The 23,704-nt window shown below is 48.5% G+C and overlaps 1 protein-coding gene across 1 annotated transcript in view; it reads right to left on the bottom strand.

Annotated features, from left to right (window-relative positions):
• The window catches only part of ZMPSTE24 (zinc metallopeptidase STE24), a 130,683-nt gene that overhangs the window by 21,792 nt on the left and 85,187 nt on the right, over positions 1–23,704 (bottom strand). The window contains exons 7-8 of the mRNA XM_069241117.1: positions 21,080–21,273; positions 3,223–3,333 (exon numbers count right to left, since the gene is read on the bottom strand). Of these exons, the coding sequence (XP_069097218.1) occupies positions 3,223–3,333; positions 21,080–21,273 (305 nt within the window). The remainder of the gene's footprint in view (positions 1–3,222; positions 3,334–21,079; positions 21,274–23,704) is intronic.

Below are 23,704 nucleotides of genomic sequence, written 5' to 3'. Positions count from 1 at the left end.
CAGTATCTTTGGTTTGAAACATGAGGACCTCAACCATGCATGTCATCTAATAGTGATGCTGGTATTAATTCCTCTAGCTGCAGCGTCAGCTGCATCTAGAGCAAACCTAATTTCGTTATTTGTGATGGCCTGACCTTCTACAATTTGTTGCGCCCGCTTTTGTTTGTTCTTTGGGTAGCTATTGCAAGAATTCTTGCATCTCCTCCCAATGTGCCCTGTCGTATCTTGCTAACAAGGCCTGGGAATTGGCAGTACGCCATTGGTTAGCTGCTTGTGTCACCACCCTTTTCCCAGTCACATCAAATTTATGGCGTTCCTTGTTGGGGGGTATCCCCAGAAGACTGACTATTGGCACACTTCCTGGCTGCACTGACCACAATAGAATCTGGTGGTAATTGTTTTGTGATGTAAATTGGGTCTGTTGGTTCAGACTTATATTTTTTGTCAATCCTTGGTGTTAGAACCCAAGCTTTAACTGGTTCTTTGAATATTTCATCTGCATGCCTAAACATACCAAGAAGCATTGGTAGACACTGGTATTGCTTGTGAGTTGAGGACAGGGTATTAAAAAGGAAATCCTCCTCTAAAGGTTCTGCATGCAATTATACTCCATGCTATGCAGCTGCTCTGGATATCACTTGGTTATATGCTGTACTATCCTCTGGTGGAGATGGCCTGTTAGGATACAGATACGGATCGTTAGATGGTATAAGATCCGAATTGTACATATCCCATGGGTCTGTAGTGTAACTGGAATCACCCCTTCCCTCCTCTTGTGAGGAAGTGCGAGAGCCTGGAGGTGGTGGTGGAGTCAGAGGTTGTGGTGAAAAGGAAAGTTGCGGTGAATGTGGTGCAGAGAGATCAAGAGGTTTGGGTTTTTCCTTCTGCTTGTACATTTTCTGCAGGTGGTGGGGTAGTATCCAGAGTCTCCTGAAATGCCAACTTCCTTTTAGTCTGTGGAGGCACAGAAGTAATAATTTTTCCAGTCTCTTTCTGGATTTGGATTCTCCTTTATTAGCGGTCTATAATCTCCAAAATGGGTTGAATGTCTGTTTCCTCCATTTGATGTTCAGAATCATGTTTTGTGCTTTTAGAGGAATCTTTGCTAAGTATTTTGGGCACATGCCTCCTTCTAGTCGAAAGCCCCGTTTTCCTCTGTGTACAAGGTCTTTTTAAGCTCCGAAGTTGGACCAAGATGTTTCGGGTCCGAAGCTGTTAGTCGAGGTTTCGGCTCCAAAGCAGAGGTTACCTTTTACGAATCCGATGATGTTGGGTGTCGACTTGGTTCGGAGGTGGAGGCTTGTATTTTTTGGCTTGACCCTGACACCAAAAGAGGTGTGGTAACCTGTTGAGGGAGTGCTCTGGCCTTTTTCGGCACCGAACCCAAGGGTCGGTCGAGGATTCATTTTTTCTGGGTGGAAACATGGTTTAGCAGCAGGAACGCACCCAAGGCCTTGCCCCATTTTTTAAATGTTGGTATTGGGGCAGGTGTACTCGTGTACTGCACTGTTGCTATTGGCTGGCTGTCGTCATCTGAAACCTGCTCAGAGTCGGAGTCTGGGATGGAAACTGCCATTTGTGCCTGCTCCTCTTCAAGGATGTCGGTGGTGGACTCTGACTTTGGAAGACATTTCCAGCCTTCTTGTTCTTTGAGCGCGTAACATTTTCTTTGATCGAAAAAACCGACACGCCTGGAAATCTGTGGTGGCACCGAGGACAGAATCGGAATAGAGTCTGATCCATTAGCCTATGATGCGGTACCACCGACCAGGCCCAAAGAGGGCGCGAGTTCCCGAAAGGGCGTTTACTTGATCCCGACGGCACTATCGGATTGAGTGCAGAAAGAAACCGCGTTCGAAACAATACCGACGGTATAAGAAAAGTTTGAAAGATTAGAGAATATCCAAACTGAAAATCCCGGAGCAAGAGGGAACACGTCCGAACCAGACGGCAGAAAGAAAACAATCTAACAAAGGAGTCAATGGCCATGCACATTATCACCGATAGGAGAAGTCACTCGATCCCGTGACTCGAAAAAAGACCACTCCGAGCCCAACACTAGATGGCGATATATGCACAGCATTCTCCTCCAAATTTGTATCCCATGACGCAGCCATACCCTCCCCTCTCGACTTCCTGTCACCCATTCCAAAGCCCCCCATCACCACCTTCATGCACCTCTGCCTCCTTCCGCACAGGTTATTCAAGTGTTGGAGGTGACCGCACATTCTGCTTTGGTAAAAATGTGCAGTAATAATCACTAAGTTTTAAATTGTCCAAAATATTCAGCACCCTGAGTCTCTTGTGACAAGAGCGTTCTTTGTAGTACTTGCTGAAAAAAAGAGATGACTATTGTTTTGTTAAGTCTTTTTTCCCACCTCTTGCCTTGCTTAATTGTTTCCTTTCTAAATTCCACCACACTTTTTCAACCCATTTGTAGTTTGATGGAAGGTCGCTAGGGAGTGAGTTTTATTGTCCTCGGAGTGGGAGGTTAGTCTGCTTGACAGCCAGTAAATGGAAGAGGGAGTGGAGTAAGTGCCTCACTGAGGGTTAGTTTTATGTCTTATGTGCAAAAAGTAATTCCTTTGATTTGCGGGTTAAGCCTAACATATTGGGCAGGAGGCTCTAGGGGGAGGTCAAAAAAGGAGGGGTGACAAAGGATGCTCATGTCTCATACATGCCTACATATGAGCACTCTCTGGGAATGTAGCCTATTGTTCTTGATCTTGTCTCTGGGGTTGTGTTAAGCCGTCAGTAGCCAGTTCAGGAAGTTGTCCCCCAGTCCTTGGCCCATAGCATGTCAGACCTAAAGTCCCAGACAACACTGTCAAATGCTTTTGTCAGAGTCCAGGGTGGCCAGGATGGAGTGGTTTGTTCCTGTGGAGCCTATGTCCGGAAGGCGAGGGGCCGTTTTTGTGTTATCGCCTGTCTGGAGTTCAATGATGAAGCCCGACTGATCAGGATGTACCAATCCCCTCAACTTCTGCAACTGCAGTTGCAACTTTTCCTGAACATTTTTGCATCAACATTGAGGAGAAAGAATGGAAGATATAAGCTGCCATTGTCTGGCTCATTTTCTGGATTTAAGGACGAGGGAGGCAGTGGACTCAGTCATGGTGGAGGACACTTGTACTGTCTCACACACACACACACACACACCCCCCCCCCCCCAACCCCAACCCCAACCCCTTTACTCCAAAACAGATTTTGTCACAAGAATACCTGGCTGATTACTATGTTCTTCACAGTGTGACCCAGCTTCCAGTGACCTAGTTCATGCCCAAGAACTGCCAGAATCTCCTGGTTATTGCATCCTTGCTTCTTGTGGGTATTCTGGAAATGAAAGAAAAAATTTAATTTGAATAGGCACGCCTTAAGAGCCAACCTTCAACCTTACTGTAACTCTTGGAGGAGTTTATGCCCATCCTTTCTTCTTGAATTACTGAACCAATCTTACTATTCATGACACTTCAAGCATCTGTGTCTGTTTCACTCACTTCCTCAGTAGCATCACATTTGAAAATATTTGCCATGCTGCATTTTCCACAGAATTACATATTTTTCATCTACTGTTGCACTTTCCTTTATTCCACTTTCACCCTAAAGGTTATTGGCTATCTAAGGTTTTGATTTTTTTCTCATGATCAATAAATCCCGCCTATGGCAACAAACAGCTTTGCAACTGGTTCTGTGAAAGGAACTCTTCAGGTAAATTTAATATGCGCACCATACTCTTCATATGGTAACAGGTGGTTACATTTGTAAGTCTTGGGAAGACACCACGTTGGGTTTTCATGGAATATTAAAGCACATGCATGGTCATGGGACAAGTTGGACATTTCAAAGCTCTTCCATCTCTTGTTTCCCACTGCAAGAACGTATGAAGGGAGAAGATAAAGCTATTTTTCGCACACCTCATTATAAGAGTAATGGAAGGCATTGTCCTCTTTTATTCATCGCTGGAGCAACAAACTAAATAATGTCGAGCAACAGTAGATTTTACATTACAATCACAGTTCTGTATCGTCCCCCTCAATATAATGCCGCAAATCTTTTGGATTTCGCAAGTTGGCATGCAAATCATTATACCAGGTGGTTTTAAGATAAGGAATGATGTGGAGTAGTCCCTTGAAAGAGATTATGTTTTAATTACTTGATACTTTAGGTTTTATTCAACACTCACAAAGCTAGCTATCCATTAGATTTAGTCGTCGATTTTAACCTTTGTCCTGATAGTCAATAATTATGCCTTTATCCTGGGCAGACCATGCTCAAATTTGGTTTTCTGTACCCACAACTGTAACTAAATTTCACTGTCCATAGAAAGTTAAGGTGCACGATGCAAACCTTCATTCAATGACTAATGAGGATTTACATCACGTGACTAACTTTGAAGCATTTATTTTATATTCGGCTCTAACAGGATAAAACAATTTGATTTAATTTCAATTTATTTTACAATTCTCCAACTAATTTCGCCACCTCAGAATCAAGTATTTGTGCAGTCTATTAAATATTCTAAACAATGGTTCTCTCATAGTTTAATGCTTTTTTTACATGGTTTAATGGCTTTCGATCATTATTTTATCAACTTAACGGACGGAGTATATAAAATGTAGTACCACAGAAATTACACAGCCATAACACAAACACATACCTTTATTTGCTGTGAATTTAAACAGAGGATATTAATAACGGTTGGTAGCCCAGCACAGTTAAAGACTATACATGTTTCATTTACTTTGATGCAAAATTGAATAAAATGTGTTTTCCTTAGAAAGCAGCAAAGAAGTCAAGTTAAGTGAGACTGCCTGTACTGTAAATACCAAGAGCCCACATAAAAAGCCAAGCAGCAAATCTGCACCTGTGAAGTAAGTACTCTTGTGAATGGGAGTAGGTTTACCACATTCCGGAATTCACCAATAATGGCATCAGCATGCCTAGAAATCTGTACCAGCTGCAGACGTCCAGGTATACTACTGGGAATGTCATATGACATTTTTCTTTTTTAGTCTCTCTTACTGGACAGTGCAAGCTGTCTGGTTGCTAACGACCTATTGTGAGCTTACCACAAACTTAAAGTGGGCTTACAGCCATCCCATTGCTTCCATTTGACTGGCTTTAGTGTCACTCATTTGCTTGCTTTTTTTTCAATGCCTTGCATTCCTTCTCTTCAGTAGCCTCTTTACCATCCTTTTGATTGGATGGATTGTATCATTACACTACTCACATTTAGGGAACCAGATTTTTTCTTTTTTTTCAGCACTCAATGACATCGCTTGTGTTTTCTAGATCACCCCTTGTGCGGTGCTTTCCTCCTGCAAACAAACACCTGCCGACCTTCTTGCGCGCTGCCATCTCTGTGTCCTTCTCCATTGCCATACTCCATATTGCTCTCTCCCTCGCATGCTGCTCTCTCGGTCTGCCTTCCTCAACCCACCCTCTCCTATGTTGCTCTCTCCCTTGTGTACTGCTTTGTCCTGCTTTGAAAAACCACCTAACCAGGTTTATGTTTTTTATCACCCCTATCATTGCTTCCCCCACCGCTCCTTCACTGCTTCCCCACAACCTCAAGGATGTTTTGTTCTGTGTAAATTTTTTAGAGGGGTGGTCAATTGTCATTTGCTTATGCAAACGTAGCATTTCTTTTTTTTTAAGGTAACTAAAAAAGTAGAGCCTGCCATCATAATTCTGTCAAAAAGTTTATAAAAAAAAAAAAAAAGACAAACTGAGTCCACATCATTCTGAAGGCACATGCATCCTTGGTGACGTATAAGTGCTTACAGAATGGCACGATCAGCAACGACGACTGTTAATGATTTTTTTTTTCTTCCTTGCATTGCCAATGCTGTATAGCATGGACAAAAACACTTTCTCTGTTGCTGATGCAGAACAGCATTGGCTAACAGCTATGGTAAAGCAAGTAGGTCCAAAAGGCAAGACCAATGCCCCCCCCCCCAATCTTAATGGACTTTGGGGCAAACTATTAAGGCGGCATGAAGTTTGAAATTTCCCGGAAAATCCATCCATCCATCCATTCAACTACAATCCACTGCCTCTCCTTTCGAGTTTATTTTTTTCAGAATACGTAAAATACAACTTTACCAAGGACCTACAAGAGTCTGAGATAATCCACAAAAGTACATAATGTGACAGCAAATTAAGGATAACCCCCACTAGACTATCCATTTGATGGTGGTCATAACACAAAGGGTCCTAAACACACACTTTAGCTTTACCTTTGCCTTTGCCTTTTTCTGTACTTTTGTTGCCATATATCTTTATTAGAGCAACATTTACAAAGCCGCTATTCCCAACTGGTTTCCTCATTTCCCACCTGTTAATCAGTAGCTCCTGCCTGGTCTCCATCTATACCTTTGCTTTTATGATTTCTATCACTCCTTCAATAAGGTCATAATACACATTCACCACCCTTTATGTGAAAAAAGAATTCCAGTGTTACACACAAGCCTTCACAATGCATCATCTAGTTCTAGAAGCATTTTTCTAGTAAAACAAAAAAAACTGCTTCCCATATTGTGTCAAGAACTCTCCATCGATCAGCTATCGTCCCTAACTGCTCAGACGTGCCTAGAAATTTTAAAGGCATTGGGAAATGTAGTGCCTCGATCTGTGCTCAGATTTGGCAACCTTCACCTGGTAATCCCTGGGCATGCTTAGGCCCCATCAAATAGAAGTCTTTAAGGAATGTCAGAGAGAGAAAGAGGAAGAGAGATAGAGGAAGAGATAGAGGAAGAGAGATAGAAGAAGAGAGAGAGAGAGACTGAGCCTCAAACAAACAACAAGTTACTTACCTTAGGTAACGCCTTATCTGTTAGAGACAATATGTAGTTACAGATTCCTTACCTTTGAATCTCCCCCCAGACTACAGACTGGATCTGCAGAATTTTCATGAACAGTACCCCTGCGCACTAAGTGCTGTCGATAGGCTCAGTGTCCGTCTGGCATCTGTGCCGGATAGGACATCATAGTTGCCATATAAGTGCCACCCCGGCTGACGTCAGTTTCTTTTCACAACTTTCCACACCAGAAGCGCAGAGCCATGGAGATAATGAACTACTGGTGCATCAAAACTAAGGCCCTGAAAGGGGAGTCCCTACCCCCTACAAATTAGTTTGCAGAGCGAGGAGGATCAGTAAGGAAACTGCAACTAGATAGGGCCTCTATCAGATAAGGCGTTCCCGAAGATAAGTAACTAGTTCATCTGATAGAGACTTCTAGTGGGAGAGTTCTTTCCTTAGAATAGACTCACAAGCAATACCATCCCCGGAGGTGAGATCATATTAGAAAGTCCTGCAGGAACAAATGGGCAAAGTACCCATCCCTACTGACCTGACTGTCCAAACAATACTGTTTGTTAAACGTGCAAGAAGCCCAAGTTGCTGCCTGACAGATGTCAAGGACTGGAACGCAACATGCTAACTCCGTGGTTGCGGCCGTAGCTCGGTAGAACGAGCATGCAAACCTTTAAGGTGGTTGCTTTCTGGCCAGTGCGTAGCAGACCTAATGCAGAATATGACCCATCTGGAGAGGGTTCGCTTCTTCAGTGTCTGACTTCGCACCCGCATAATCAACAAAGTGTTGATCTTTCACCTGGAACTCTTTTGTACAATCAAAGTAAACTGCCAATTCTCTTTTTGGGTTCAATCAATCAATCAATCAGTTTTTGTAAAGCGCAGCAACTCACCTGTGAGGGTCTCAAGATGCTGGGGGAGTGGGGGGCCTCATCCGAAGAGCCACGTCTTGAGGTTCTCCTAAAGATGGTGAGCGACTGGCTTTGTCTGAGGTGACTGGGAAGATTGTTCCAGCTCTTTGCTACAATGTAGGTGGAGGATCGTCCTCCGGCGGTGGTTTTGCGGATGCAAAGGATGGTGTCCAGGGCCATCTGGGCAGAGCAGAGGATCTGGCGGGGGTGTGGAAGGAGGCGTAATGGTTCAGGTAGGCTGGTCCTACGTTGTGTACGGCCTTGTACATGGTGGTGAGTATCTTGAAGGTGATTCATTTCTTGTCTGGGAGCCAGTGGAGGGTCCTCAGGTGTTGGGCGACGTGTTCTCAGTGTGGGAGGTCCAGAATGAGCCTGGCCAACTCACCAACCCAAGGTCCTGCTACAAACGACACCCTACCTTTGCAAGGCCTCTGAGACTCCCTCTCCACCTTCTTTCACCGCAAGATCACGGACATCCACAACAGCTTCAACACCTCGACCCCCACGACAGCCGCTGTCACCACAAACCCCGACTCACCGGACCCCAGCACACCAACCTCCTGCTCTCCTGGATCCACATCAACGACGAGGATACCATCAAAACCATGAGCACCATCCACTCCGGCTCACCCTCCGACCCCTGCCCTCACCACGTCTTCAACAAAGCAAGCTCCATCATCGTCCCCAACTCCGAATGATCATCAACAGCTCCTTTGAGACCGCCACCTTCCCGGAAAGCTGAAAGCACGCCAAAGTCAACGCCCTGCTAAAGAAACCAAAAGCAGACCCAAGAGATTACAAGAACTACCGGCCCATCTCCCTACTCCCTTTCCCGGCGAAGGTCATCAAGAAGATCGTCAACGGTCAACTGACCCACCTCCTTGAAGACAACAACACGCTGGACACATCTCAATCCGGTTTCCGTAGCAACCACAGCACAGAGACCGCCCTCATCGCCGCCACCAACGACATCAGGACCATGCTAGACAAAGGCGAAACTGCGGCCCTCATCCTCCTAGACCTTTCGGCTGCCTTCAACACCCTCTGCCACCACACCCTTCGCACACGCCTCCACGAAGCAGCGATCTGCCACAAAGCCCTGGACTGGATAACATCCTTCCTCTCCAGCAGAACCCAGAGAGTCTGCCTCCCTCCCTTCCTATCTGAAGCCACTGAGACCATCTGTGCTGTTCCCCAAGGATCCTCACTCAGCCCAACCCTTTTCAACATCTACGTGGCACCGCTCGCCAAATCACACAACCTCAACATAGTCTCCTACGCTGATGACACCCAGCTGATCCTCTCTCACCAAGGACCCCGCCACCGCCAAAATCAACCTCCACAACGGAATAAAGGCCATCGCCAACTGGATGGAGAGCAGCCTGAAACTGAAATCAGACAAGATAGAGATTCTCATCCTCGGCTCCAACCCCTCCGCCTGTGACAACTCCTAGTGCCCGGCAACTCTAGGAACCGCAACGACGCCCACCAACCATGCACGCAACCTGGGATTCATCCTGGACTCATCGCTCACCATGACCCAGCAAGTCAATGCCGTCTCTTCTTCCTGCTTCAACACTCTCCGCATGCTCCGCAAGATCTTCAGGTGGATCCCCACCGAAACCAGGAAGACGGTCACCCAGGCCCTCGTCAGCAGCAGACTGGACTATAGCAACACTCTCTATGCTGGAACCACGGCCAAGCTCCAGAAAAGACTGCAAGGTATACAGAACGCCTCCACATGCCTCATCCTCGACATCCCACGCAGCAACCACATCTCAGCCCACCTAAGAGACCTACACTGGCTCCCCATCAACAAGAGGATCACCTTCAAGCACTTCACCCACACCCACAAAGCACTCCACAACGCCGGCCCTGTTTACCTCAACAAGCGTCTCACCTTCTACACTCCCAACCGTCAACTCCGCTCCGCCAACCTCGCCACCGAACCACAGCCGGCGGCAGATCGTTCTCCCACCTCGCCTCCAAGACCTGGAACTCCCTCCCTGTCCACTTACGACCGACCCAGGACCTGCTGACCTTCAAGAAATGCCTCAAGACCTGGCTGTTCGAGCAATAGCATCTCCCCTACCCCAACTCCCAGCACCTTGAGACCCTCGCAGGTGAGTAGCGCGCTCTACATATGAATGATTGATTGATTAGCGGCGGTGTTCTGGATGAGTTGTAGTTTTCTGATGTTTCTAGATGAGGTGCCGACGTAGCGAGCGTTGCCGTAGTCGAGCTTGCTTATGACTAAGGCGTGGGTGACTGTCTTGCGACAGTCTGCTGAGATCCATCTGAAGATCTTCTGAAGTTTGTGGAGTGTGAGCCAGCAGGAGGAGGTGACTGAGTTTACCTGGCGGTTCATGGATAGGGAGGAGTCAAGGATGATGCCTAGGGTGCGGGCGTGCTCTGTCAGTGAGAGGGAGGGAGTTGAGGGATGTGGGCAACCAGGAGTCATCCCAAGCTGAGGTGGCATTTCCAAAGATGATGAGCTCAGTCTTGTTGGAGTTGAGCTTGAGGCAGCTTTCTCTTATGCAGGTGGTGACGGCTTCCATTCCTGAGTGGAAGTTCCTTTTGGCAGTGTCCTGGTCTTCAGTAAGGGAAATTATGAGTTCAGTGTCATCGGCATATGACACGATGTTCATACAGTGGCTTCTGACAATGGCTGCAAGAAGGGCCATGTATACGTTGAACAGTGTAGGACTCAGTGAGGCTCGTTGGGGGACTCTGCAGTTGACTTGTGGGTCTGGATGTGTAGGGCAGGAGTCTGACCCTCTGCTTCCTCCCAGAGAGGAAGAAGTGGACCTATTCCTGTTGTCTTCCGCGGATTCCTATGTTGTGGAGTCTGGTGCGTAGAGTATTGTGGGAGACCGTGTCGAAGGCTGCTGAGAGGTCAAGGAGTACGAGCGCTGCAGTATGGCTGCAGTCTAGGAGTAATCGGAGGTCATCGGTGGCTGCCAGGAGGGCTGTCTCCATGCTGTAGTTGCTGCAGAAGCCAGACTGGGAGCTGTCCAGGGAGTTGTTGGCCTCAATGAAATTCCTTATTTGTGCATTGATTGCTTTCTCCAGTACTTTGGTGGGGTAGGGTAGCAGCGAGATGGGTGGGAAATTGTTTAGTTCTGATGGGTCGGCCGAAGGTTTCTTCGGGAGAGGGCGTATTTCGGCATGTTTCCAGTCCTCGGGGAAGGTGTCAGTGTTGATAGAGCAGTTGATTGTGTTACGGAGCTCAGGGGCAATGGATGCGCTGACTCCAATGTATATGTGGTGTGGGCAGTGGTCCGTGGGGGCTCCGAAGTGGGTGCTGTTCATGATGCTGACTGTTTCCTCCGTGGTGAGCGTGGACTAGCTGTGGATGTTCTGGGTGGGCTCTGGGGAGGTGGGTCAGTCACAGGTTCCAGTGCCAGGAAGGGTGGAATCTGTCGTAGATGTCCTGGATCTTGCAGTGGAAAAAGGTGGAGAGTTTGTCGCAGGGGTCCTGTGACGGGGGATGCTGGTAGATTTGTGAGTGGAGGAGTTGATGCGTTCCCAGAGTGCGTCCTTCCTTGCGTTCTTGATTTTTCAGCAGTGTGCGGCAGTTGCGGCTCTAAAGGAGGTGGGGTCTTCGTTCCTCCATTTTTTCCTCTAAATGTCTTCGGGTACGCTTTGATTCTTGGAGTTTGGTGGTGACCCAGCTGTCTTTCTTAGGTGTGCATTTGGCCGATGTCAGCCGGATATGGGCTAAGGTTTTGCGCATTCGGTGATCCACATGTTGAGATTGCACACTGCTGTGTTGGTGTCATCGGAGGGAGGAGAGAGGGATTTGGCGAGAGAGGAGGTGAGTTGCTCATTGGTGATTTTGTTCCATTTCCTGTGGGATGTTCTGGGGGTACGGCTGCTGGATGCAGTGATTGTGAAGTGTATGGAGTGGTGGTCCGTCCAATCTGGGGTGGAGATGGTCTCAATGGTGATCCAGTTGCTTGAGGTGAAGATGGGGTCCAGTGTGTTTCCTGTGATGTTTGTGGGTGCAGAGACCAGTTCCTACTTAGGATGCTATATCAGTCTGGAATGTCGAAGGCGATGTCTGCTCCCGAGGTGGGGTGGGGTCCAGGTCTCGGTAAAGAAGGCGATGTCTGGTTGGGCAGTGTCGATCAGATCCCAGAGTTAGGTGGAGAGTTTGTGGAGGGAGCGGATGTTCAGGAGCAGGCAGTTGATGGGGTTGTGGAGGTTTGGAGGTTGTAAGTATCTCAGAGTGTGGAGAGTACCTTCAGCTTGTTGAGGCAGGCGCTCAAGTTGCAGTTCCTGCAGGTGAAAGGTCTGTGTCCTTGGGGGAGTTGATGCAGCAGTTTCTGAGACATCCGGTGTCGAGTCGGAGGAGGGTCTCCGCGTCGTAACAGAGGTAGGCCAGGGTGTGGTTTAACGGAGATCCAGGGTTCCTGGCGCTGGGCGTGGACGGGCTTGCCTTTGATGCACCTTCACACGCCAGTGGCATGTTCGCACTGCGGCAACCATTAAGAAGGGAAGGGAAGGGGGGGGAAGCGGTCAGCTAGGAGGCAGGCGGCGGGAAAGGTGCTTCGTGGGTGGAGGAGGGGGCAGAAGAAAGGAAGGGAGAAGGAAAAGAAAAGGAAAAACGAGTGAGAAAAGGCAGAAAAAGCAAGAGTGAAAGAGCGACAGAGAGAAAATACTTACTTGTGATGGCCACTAGACCACCAGGGATGAGGCGCAGGGACAAGCCTGCGGGTGGAAGAGGGCCTCGAACAGAGTTAGGAGGTTCTCCGTTCATCCCAGGCAAAAGGCAGAGGCAGCAAGATTAGCTGGGGAGGGCAGCAGACGCTGACCAGGAGATCAGTGCAGTAGCGCTGCGGCCACCATTAAGAAGGGGTGGGATGTGGGGTGAGCGGTCAGTTGGGAGGCGGGAGGACCTGAAAAGAGCTTTGCGGGGGGGGGGGGGGGAAAGAGGATGAGAAAAGGAGGGGAGAAGGAAAAGGAAAAACAAGTGAAAAAAGGCAGAAAAGCAAGAGTGAAAGAGGGGAGAGGAAAGAAGGACAGATGGAAAAGGAAAAACAAGTGAGAAAAGGCAGAAAAAGCAAGAGTGAAAGAGAGAAAGTACGAAAGTACATATTTGTGACGGCCACTAGACCACCAGGGATGAGGTGCAGGGACGAGCCTGCGGGTGGAGGAGGGTCTTGAACTGAGAGTCAGGAGGCTCTTAGTGCGTCCCAGGCAAAAGGCAGAGGCAGCAGCAGCCAGAGGAGCTGGGGAGGGCAGCAGAAGCTGACCAGGTGGTCAGTGGGTTCAGGTGGTGGAGTCTCTCCTCTTCCTTAGAAGGAGGATGTGGGGGTGCATACAAAGTAGGAAAGGTGATGATTTGGCCTACATGAAAGGGAGCAACCACCTTTGGTAGAAAAGAAGCCCTAGGTTGAAGGACCACTTTGTCAGGATATATGGGAAGATAAGGTGGCTTAGATGACAATGCTTGCAGCTCACTTGCCCTGCGTGCAGATGTAATGGCCACAAGAAAGGCTGTTTTCAAAGTGAGAAGAATGAGAGGACAACTGAGGAGAGGCTCAAAAGTAGCGCACATCAGAAATGTCAAAACCAAATTCAGATCCAATTGGGCATAATGAATGGATGTGTAAGACCTATTAGGAACCTATGTACAATATGGGACTTAAACAAGGAAGGTTGGTCAGGCAACCTCAAAAAAGCAGAAATAGACAAATAGGGGGTTATTCTAACTTTGGAGGAGTGTTAATCCGTCCCAAAAGTGACGGTAAAGTGACGGATATACCACCAGCCGTATTACGAGTTCCATAGGATATAATGGACTCGTAATACGGCTGGTGGTAAATCCGTCACTTTTCCGTCACTTTTGGGACGGATTAACACCTCCTCCAAAGTTAGAATAACCCCCATAATCTTTAAGAGTGCCCATAGAAGAGACCTGGAAAGGATAAACAACAAGACCTCAGAGAGAGGGGCAGAAAGGGAGGACAACAGACTAGTCTTTGCAGAATGGCACAAATTTCTTCCAACGGGCATATACCATCTTGGTGGAGGGACAACTGGTTGCCAAGATTACGTTACAGACTTCGGAAGGAAGGCCAAAAACTGTCAACTGTCGCTGCTCAGTCTCCACGCAGGAAGGTGGAGAATGTTCAGGTTCAGGTGCAGAACCCTCCCCTGCTGCTGCGACAGAAGATCCTCCCAAAGGGGCAGTCTGATTGGCAGTTCGATGGACATGCTCATCAGCTCAGGATACCAGACTCTCCGTGCCTAGTCCAGAGCCACAAGGATTACATGGGCCTGGTCATTCTTGATCTTCTTGAGAACGCTGGGCAGGAGTGCTATGGGTGGAAAGGCATACAGGAGGCCTGAGTTCCACTTGAGACTAAAAATGCCTCCAAGCGACTGCCACCTTGGATACTCCAACACCACTCCACCTTGGAATCTCCAACACGCCAAACTGCTAACATTGTGCATTCTCTGTGATCATCTAACCAAGGCTCTACCCACTGCTGAAAGAGCCCTTGTGCCACCTCCGGATGGAGACACCATTCGTCATCTACTAGGCATTTTCAGGTGAGTTTGTCTGCTCTGGCATTCAGACAGCCCGCAAGATGGTGAACCACCAGGGATACTGTTTTTGCTTTCACTAATGACCGAGCTGAAAACAATCTCTGGAATGCACTTCTTAGTTTAAAGAGGACATTTATTATTCCTTCACCACAAGGTTCCTGAGAGAGGAGATTAGTAGGTTGGAGGCACACGTTTAAAAGTAGTCACAGCAATGAACGGAAAATATATCAAAGTGATTCTCAATTGCAATGTACACAGCAAATATATGTGATTATATTATAGCATAACTTCAGAGCAAAGAATAAAAGTCAAAATTCATCACCGTAGTAGGGCCGACCAAATGCTTCATCTTTCTCATGCCAGCAAGAAGAACGACTCCTGTTTAACTGCGAGAAAGAGATTTTCCACCCCCACGGGACACGTCAGGCAGCTGGTGCCCGCTCCTGACTGAAGTCTCGGAATTCCACGCTACTGAACAGTCATCTTTTTTATATCTTTGAATAGAGAACTTTCTAGAAAGCCCTCCCCCCTTAGAGTAGAATTATAAAAAAAGATGCTGGCTACTGTAGGTCAGAGTTAGAAAAATAAAACAGGCGTCGAAGGTTGGCCAAGGCTCCAAGGCCCGTTCTTTTCTCAAGGCTGATTGAAGAAAAACACAAAATATGTGTTTCCATATCATGCTAGGGTTCGGTGAGAGAAAAACACAAGCTTAGTTTACCATGTGGAAAAACACAGCTCATCTGCAATGTCTCAAATACAATGTCTAACGCCACGATAAAGCCAATAGGCAGCTAAACTGAATACAGAATGTAATGTATAATGCCACGTTAAAGCCAATAGGCAGCTAAACTGAATACAACATGTAATGTGCTACTGGTGAACATTGAACAACTAATATGCGCAGTGGTGAAACACAAAGTCAGTGGTCAAACATGCTTAATGTCATAACAGATACGCCCTATTGCTACAACCACATCAAGAGCCTCTTGACAAAGGGTCCAGGATCCCACCCTTCTTTTTGCAGTACCACATGGCGGTGGTGTTGTCCTTAAATACCTGCACAATCCTTCCCTTGATAGAGGTAAGAAATACCTTCAATGCTAGCCCTGTGGCACAGAGCTCCAACAGGTTGATGTGGAGTTTGAATTCTGACGAAGACCAAATGCCTCTGATCTCCACTTCTCCCAGATGGCTGCCCCATCCCAGGAGTGATGCATCTGTCACTACAGGGAGAGGGAAAGGGATCTGCCTCTGACCCTATATCGGTCTGTTAACCACCACTGCAGAATCTTGCACAGTTCTCTCCGAGATCAGGACCTTGTCGTAGAGATTCCTCTGATGCTGCGCCCACTGGAACTTCAGGTCCCACTGCAGAGCACAAATGCCATCCGGCATGTGTCACCAGCAGGATGCAGGAGGTCATGAGGCCGAGAGGCCTCAGAGTCATTTTTCACCGGAATCCAGGATAGAGGCTGAAACATCGGTATCCTAGCATAAATTTCATGGACTTGCCGCTCAGGAGGATAAGCCTGAAACTGCGCAGTGTCAAGAACAGCTCAGATGAAAGGGAGAGTCTGCGAGGGAGTCAGGTGTGACTCTGGCACGTTTATAGTGAACCCCAGCAAATGCAGGAGGTCCACTGTAGTCTGGATGTGGGAGACTGGGGCGAGCCCACCTTCAACAGCCTGTCATTAAGATGGGGGAAGACTGAAACATGAGCTGCGACCATCAGCATGGTGAACACCAAAGGGGCACTGGTAAGGCCAAAGGGGAGCACGGTGAACTAAAAGTGCTTGTGGCCCACCATCAACCACAAGTAACGTCTGTTGCGAAGTAGGATAGGAATATGGAAATAAGCATTCTGCAAGTCCAACACTACCATACAGTCTCCTGGGTCCAGGGGAGATAGAACATGAGCCAGTGAGCATCTTTAACTTCTTCTTGAGGAAGAGATTGAGGGACCGAAGGGCTAGGATAGGGTGGAGACCCAGGTCTATTATGGGTACCAGAAGGTAGCAGGAATAGCAACCACGACCTACTAGTGGCACAGGAACCCTCTCTATGGCTCCCTTGGCCAAGAGAGCCATATCTTCCTCGCAGAGAATGGACAAGTGATCCTCCGTCATCCAATCACAGGATGGTGGCATTGATGGTGAGTCTCGAAGGGGAGGGAGTAGCCCCATCAGACTATTTGCAAAACCCACCTGTCTGGCGTGATGGATTGCCAGCAGAGCATGTGATGGCGGATCCTGCCGCAACTGGCCCTAGGTGGGAGAGGCTCAGACAAGAAAGTCTTAGAGGATGCTGCAAAGGGTGGGGGGGCCAGACCGCTGGCTCCCCGATTCACGACATCTGTGGATCCCACACCCTCGGCCACGCACAGGCTGGGCAGCATGCACAGCACGTCACTGGCAGGTAATGGACATGGTTGAAGACCCCTTCCGTAGCCTATAAAGGGACAAAAGGCAGAGTGAGAGGGCAAGAGCCAGTGGCCCAGGGACATGGGCGTAGCTCAAGAATCGAAGTGCTCGAGCACAAGACTGCCTTGTCTCCGAAGAGGCGGGTGCCATCAAAGTAGCATGGACATCCCCTGAAAAGTCAGATGTCCTGAGCCAGGCATGGTGCCTCAGGGCCACTGTTGACAAAACGGCTCTGCCTAGCGAGTTGGTTGTGTCCAGTCTGCAACAGATAGTGACTTGTGCTGTGTCTCTCCCATCGGCAACACTCTGGGCCCTGGCCTCCTCCGGGACCTTTGGCAGCGCTTGCACAACTTTATCCCACATGGTGTGGGACTAGTGACCCAAAAGGCATGCAGTGTTCAGAGACCGCAATGCTAGGCTGGTGGAAGACAAAAATATTTTTCCCAAGTGTACCCGGCCTTTTGGATTCCCTATCCGGGGGTGCGGAAGGGAAAGTGAACTGGGAAGTCAGGACTTGGATAACCAAGCTCTGAGGGGTGGGGTGTTGCATCAGCAAACTTGGGTCCACTGGGGAAGGACAATGGAGGCAGACAATTATCTTGTTCACAGGAGCCCCTGACCTGGGTTTGGACCAGGTACCAAGTAGGACATCCATGACGGCCTCATTAAACGGGAGCAAAGGTTCAGACGAGGAAGATCCAGGTTGAAGCACCTCTGTCAGAAGGTTAGTCCTGACGGCCACCAAAGGCAACTCAAGGTCCAGGACCTCAGCTGTTCCTCTCACCACCATAGAATAGGAATCTTCCTCCTCTGTAGCCACGGTGGGGGAAGAAAATGTGCCAGTATCTGTAGAAGTATCCAGTCCGCTGGCTTTACCCTAGTCTGTACATCAGTCCAAAGGTTACTGGAGCTGGCATTTTAAAGGGTCCAGCAATCCCTTCCATTCCTCACAGAAACCTAGCCCACAAGAAAGAAGCTCAGGATCCGACATAGGAGGCAAAGCTCCTGCCGGCGCCCGAGTCTGCATCATATGACACCCATTCGGCTCCATGTCAGAGTCGAGAATAAGAATGGGGAAGACGCCGCCTGTGGACGACGCCAGTGTCGGGACCAGCATCTGGGAAGGTCAGAGCAGTATGACAGACGCTGATCCGGATCCAGGACTGGATACATAGGTGCCCCTCAGCATCAAAGTAGCTGGTGTGGAAGCCGAAGGGGCTTCTTATGACTTTGCAGGGCCCAGTGGCGCTCCAGCAGTGCCAGACTGCCTAAAAAGGAGGACTATGGCCGCATAAAACTCTAAGTTGGGCAGAGATTTCTCCGGCTCCCAAGATTCTTGGGGATGCGGGGAGTTGGCCCAAGCAGAGGCTCCACAGAGCAAGGTCTAGACCGTTTACGCTCCCTCGCCTCATCAGCCAACAGAGAAGTGAAGAACGGTTCGACTTCTAGGATTTCTTCTTATGCCTTGACTTACCGGATCGCCCTAAGGACTTGGAAAGGGACGACAATGATGGAAGACTCTGTGACCGATCTCAGAACCTTCCTTTTGACTGAGATCTCGACTTGTGTGGAGGTGATCATCGTGCTGACATCAGCTTCAGGGACTGCTCCTTCAAAGCCTTCAGATGCTCGACACTCTGAGCAAGACTTCAGACACACGAGGTGTGGATTCGTCATGGACATCTGCCGATGACAGGAACCACAGGGCTTGTACCCGATCCTCCTCAATGACATCCTCGACGCACCAGGAGTTCAAAATGCGAAAGAATCTCCAACAAAAAGTAAAAAAATAAATAAAATAAAAAAGCCAGTCAAAAAATGATTGCGGGGTAGCTCTCTTCAGATCAGCACTAGCTGTTGTGGAAAGAAAAGAACAGACGTCTCCATTCCGGGATGGCGCCTCTGTAGGAACCGTGCTGTCATATCTGGCGCGGATGACACCAAAATTCTCTGGACGCGGTCGGACGCCTGAGGGATATTCAAAGGTAAGGAATCTGCAACTGGAAGTCTCTAACAGATAAGAACTGACAAGGGAAAAAACATGTACATTAACTGTCAGGCCGAGCCTCCACCTCCAATGCCCTAGTGATTTTATGCTAAAAAGTTACCTTATGTATTTTACACTTCAATTGCTGGCTGGGACGACACTGAATCATTCCATCACTTCTAATTCTCAACATGTGATCTCCTGAGTAGAACGATCAAAGATTAAGTGCACATGAACCATCCATCTATCCAACCACCCACCCACATTCAACTCTGCTAACCAGGAACATGGAATTCAGTGCTCTCTGATTTAATTTGTTGTATCGGACTGTTAATGTTGAGCGTGTGCATCTGTGGGTTGGCCTGTGTGCAGTGAGTCTAGTATCGGTCAATTCTAGGGTCATGGGCGACTGGTGGTTTTATGCGGAGTTGGCAGTAGGGCTGGATGCATGAGTTAATGTTTGTATAGTGGCCAGTGATGTGTTTGTCACTGTTTTATCTGTGTGCACATGGATGTGTGTGCCCGTGCTAATATTTGGGAGCCTGGCCCTCTTTCTCAGTTTTTACTCTGCACATGTTTGGGTGCTCAATGTCAAAGTTAATCTATGTGCATGTACTACACAACTGTTCAACCTCTTTTTTCATTGCTGTGAATTTGAGCCTCTACAGTGGTCATGGTATTTCAAGCTTGCAATAAAGACTATTAAAAATTCGGCCTTCTAGGAGCTCTTAAAACAGATATAATGTTAACCACAGCGTTGTCAATTTAATTGCATCCCGTGGTATTAAACATACCTTAATGTCTCACAAGAACAAGTACACAGGCGGTGCCCATGATAAAGGAATTTAGCTAAGGATGACTGTCATTAATCCCAGTGGCCCTGCACTGAAATTCATACACATTTGATGTCAGAGTACCGTAATACCATGACCACACTGTTTCTTTCTCTGTGGGCTACTGAAACGTTCTCATAGTTCATCTCTTATGTACATCATCTAACGGCTCCTGCATTCATCCAGAAGCACATAGATGTTCAAAATGATACATAATATCCACGGCTTGGATATATTGTAAATAGTGCATTTACATGCACAGGAACAATGCATCCCACTTTCTCTGCCAATAGGGAAGTCCAACACACCAAGGTATGGTCTTCTGTTTGATGAGATCAAATTTTATAAAGTTTCAGAAACATCTTTACTTACACAATGTTTAATATTATCCCTTTAACTCCTGCTCCTCAACCATTTTGATACGCTCCAACTGAAGAGTAAAGCTAGACACAGTCCAACTTGCAATAAAAGTTGGACGAGCTGAGAAATAGGTTATTTAGTGTCACTTTTATGTACTTTCAATTATAAACAAAACACAGCTCACCAGATAGTTCCAGTGAAAGAGAGCTCTCCTCAGCACAGGTCGCAATTTTTGTACAGTGCTACTACAACTTGATGGTGATTAATACATCTATTACCAACTGGCTCATTTTCAGACTGGGCTTCTATATACAAAAGCTAAAGCTGTTGGTATTATATTTAACTCTTGTCTGTCCAAGGAACAACAAATCAAAGAGGTTACTTCTGTATCTCACTGCCACCTAAAATACATTACCTTCTCAGAAATCCAACGTGATAGTCATTATTAACACTAAGAGTAATCTAGTGTAATGCGATATCCCCAGGTCTCATTCAAACAACGCTTTTACCATATAACCTCACACTTTGGAGGACAGAAAAGGTACAAGTCTACTATTAACAGAGTAAACTAGGCAAATGATCAGCATTCTATGCAGGCTGCATGGGGAATACGGCATTTCACAGAGTACAAGAATCACTATCTTCTCAGGATGAAAACAGGTGGCAATGAAGTGCCCGAATTACATTGTCACCACATCATCCCAATAACATTTCTTCTGTTTCGGTGGTAGTGAATTTATCAAACTGGCCCTATAATTATTTTGCTAAAGCAGTTGTTGCCTCAATAACATATACTTTTTGTGTAATTAATAAACATTTTTATCCGCTGCTCCGTGCTATATTAAACTGATGACATATCTGCTGTACTGATATAGACACAAAAAAGTCAGCAAAAACACTGAGTGAGATATTACTCAAGTGGCCGAGTTTCATGGTTTACCCTAATTTGACAGATTGGAGAAAAGATACAAGATATATGAAAATGCAAAAGGTGAGACTGCCAAGGATCCACGAATTGCTATTTTCACCAGCTCTCACAAAGCCTCCAACTGATCTGGAAACCCAAAACAATATTCATGGATTGGCAGTTGTGGGAGTTGGATGGATAACTTTAATTCTTCTTGAAAAAAGCCACCGAGGAGAAAGCATTAGTATAAACCGATATAAAATAATCGGAAAACCAAAAAAAACTCACTTTTGCTTTGGGTTTAACGTCTTCGTTGTCAGAAGCATCTCCAGTTGCTAATGTCTGTGTGTCAACGCCGGCCTCTTCTCCCTCTTCCTTATTCAGTGGAGAATAGTCTTCCAAGAGGGTATCAAACAAAACAATTCTTTTGTTTTTGAAAAATCCATAAAAGTATGCATTGCTGTGGGAGGAACGCTTCGACCCTAATTGAAAATACAAAAACAGGTTTGAGATATGATTGTATATAATTCTCTGCCCAACAAATCCACTCCATTTACGAACAAATACGGACCTGGAAGGAACCAATCTTTAGTAAGTGCATACTACAGTTAGTCACTACAGAACAATGACATTCTTTGACAATGAAGTCATTTATGTTGATACGCATTGCCTGGGATTCTGTTGTTTGAACAACCTACTGTTTGTGAACACAGTAAGAGTCGACTTTGTACCTCCCACCAGTGCAGAATGACTTTAATAAAAAATAAAAAATAAATCCACAGCAAGGAGGTGCATGACTACTGTACCATAAAATCAAACTCTCACGGTGGCAACAAATTACTTTAGAATCACAATACACAATGCACTAACAACTTGACGGCATCAAGGTTTGGCATAAAGTAGCCAATTCCAGTTCGTTAGCTGAAATCCACTACAAGCTGTCAGAAATCAAAAGTCAGTGTGAACTGTGGGTAGGTGTCCATTTCAATAATACCTACATCAAATAGAAACTAAATGGCTCCCGGACTCGTAGTCTAAGCAGAATAGTCAGTGCTGTGGCAAGCAACAACATGGACTATGCAAGCAACAACACAGGCTAGGGAGGCTGGGGCAAGCAGCAACACAGACAGGGCAAGCAAATACACGGACTAGGGAAGGAGGGTGGGGGCAAGCAACAACACAGGCTAGGGAAGGAGGGTGGGGGCAAGCAACAACGCAGACTAGGGAGGGCGGGTGGGGGCAAGCGACAACGCAGACTAGGGAGGGCGGATGGGGCAAGCGACAACGCAGACTAGGGAGGGAGGGTGGGGGCAAGCGACAACGCAGACTAGGGAGGGCGGATGGGGCAAGCGACAACGCAGACTAGGGAGGGCGGATGGGGCAAGCGACAACGCAGACTAGGGAGAGCGGGTGGGGGCAAGCGACAACGCAGACTAGGGAGGGCGGGTGGGGGCAAGGGACAACGCAGACTAGGGAGGGCGGGTGGGGACAACGCAGACTAGGGAGGGCGGGTGGGGGCAAGCGACAACGCAGACTAGGGAGGGCGGGTGGGGCAAGCGACAACGCAGACTAGGGAGGGCGGGTGGGGGCAAGCGACAACGCAGGCTAGGGAGGGCGGGTGGGGGCAAGCGACAACGCAGGCTAGGGAGGGCGGGTGGGGGCAAGCGACAACGCAGGCTAGGGAGGGCGGGTGGGGGCAAGCAACAACGCAGGCTAGGGAGGGCGGGTGGGGGCAAGCAACAACGCAGGCTAGGGAGGGCGGGTGGGGCAAGCAACAACGCAGGCTAGGGAGGGCGGGTGGGGCAAGCAACAACGCAGGCTAGGGAGGGCGGGTGGGGCAAGCAACAACGCAGGCTAGGGAGGGCGGGTGGGGCAAGCAACAACGCAGGCTAGGGAGGGCGGGTGGGGCAAGCAACAACGCAGGCTAGGGAGTGCGGGTGGGGCAAGCAACAACGCAGGCTAGGGAGGGCGGGTGGGGCAAGCAACAACGCAGGCTAGGGAGGGCGGGTGGGGCAAGCAACAACGCAGGCTAGGGAGGGCGGGTGGGGCAAGCAACAACGCAGACTAGGGAGGGCGGGTGGGGCAAGCAACAACGCAGACTAGGGAGGGCGGGTGGGGCAAGCAACAACGCAGACTAGGGAGGGCGGGTGGGGGCAAGCAACAACGCAGACTAGGGAGGGCGGGTGGGGGCAAGCAACAACGCAGACTAGGGAGGGCGGGTGGGGGCAAGCAACAACGCAGACTAGGGAGGGCGGGTGGGGGCAAGCAACAACGCAGACTAGGGAGGGCGGGTGGGGGCAAGCAACAACGCAGACTAGGGAGGGCGGGTGGGGGCAAGCAACAACGCAGACTAGGGAGGGCGGGTGGGGGCAAGCAACAACGCAGACTAGGGAGGGCGGGTGGGGGCAAGCAACAACGCAGACTAGGGAGGGCGGGTGGGGGCAAGCAACAACGCAGACTAGGGAGGGCGGGTGGGGGCAAGCAACAACGCAGACTAGGGAGTGCGGGTGGTGGCAAGCAACAACGCAGACTAGGGAGGGTGGGTGGGGGCAAGCAACAACGCAGACTAGGGAGGGCGGGTGGGGGCAAGCAACAACGCAGACTAGGGAGGGCGGGTGGGGGCAAGCAACAACGCAGACTAGGGAGGGCGGGTGGGGGCAAGCAACAACGCAGACTAGGGAGGGCGGGTGGGGGCAAGCAACAACGCAGACTAGGGAGGGCGGGTGGGGGCAAGCAACAACGCAGACTAGGGAGGGCGGGTGGCTCAAGCGACAACGCAGACTAGGGAGAGCGGGTGGGGGCAAGCGACAACGCAGACTAGGGAGGGCGGGTGGGGGCAAGCGACAACGCAGACTAGGGCGGGTGGGGGCAAGCGACAACGCAGACTAGGGAGGGCGGGTGGGGGCAAGCGAC

Source organism: Pleurodeles waltl, chromosome 6 (genome assembly GCF_031143425.1).
Source record: "Pleurodeles waltl isolate 20211129_DDA chromosome 6, aPleWal1.hap1.20221129, whole genome shotgun sequence".
NCBI classification, from domain to species: domain Eukaryota; kingdom Metazoa; phylum Chordata; class Amphibia; order Caudata; family Salamandridae; genus Pleurodeles; species Pleurodeles waltl.
Note: the sequence above shows the minus strand (reverse complement) of the source record. Positions and strands in the feature narration are given on the sequence as shown.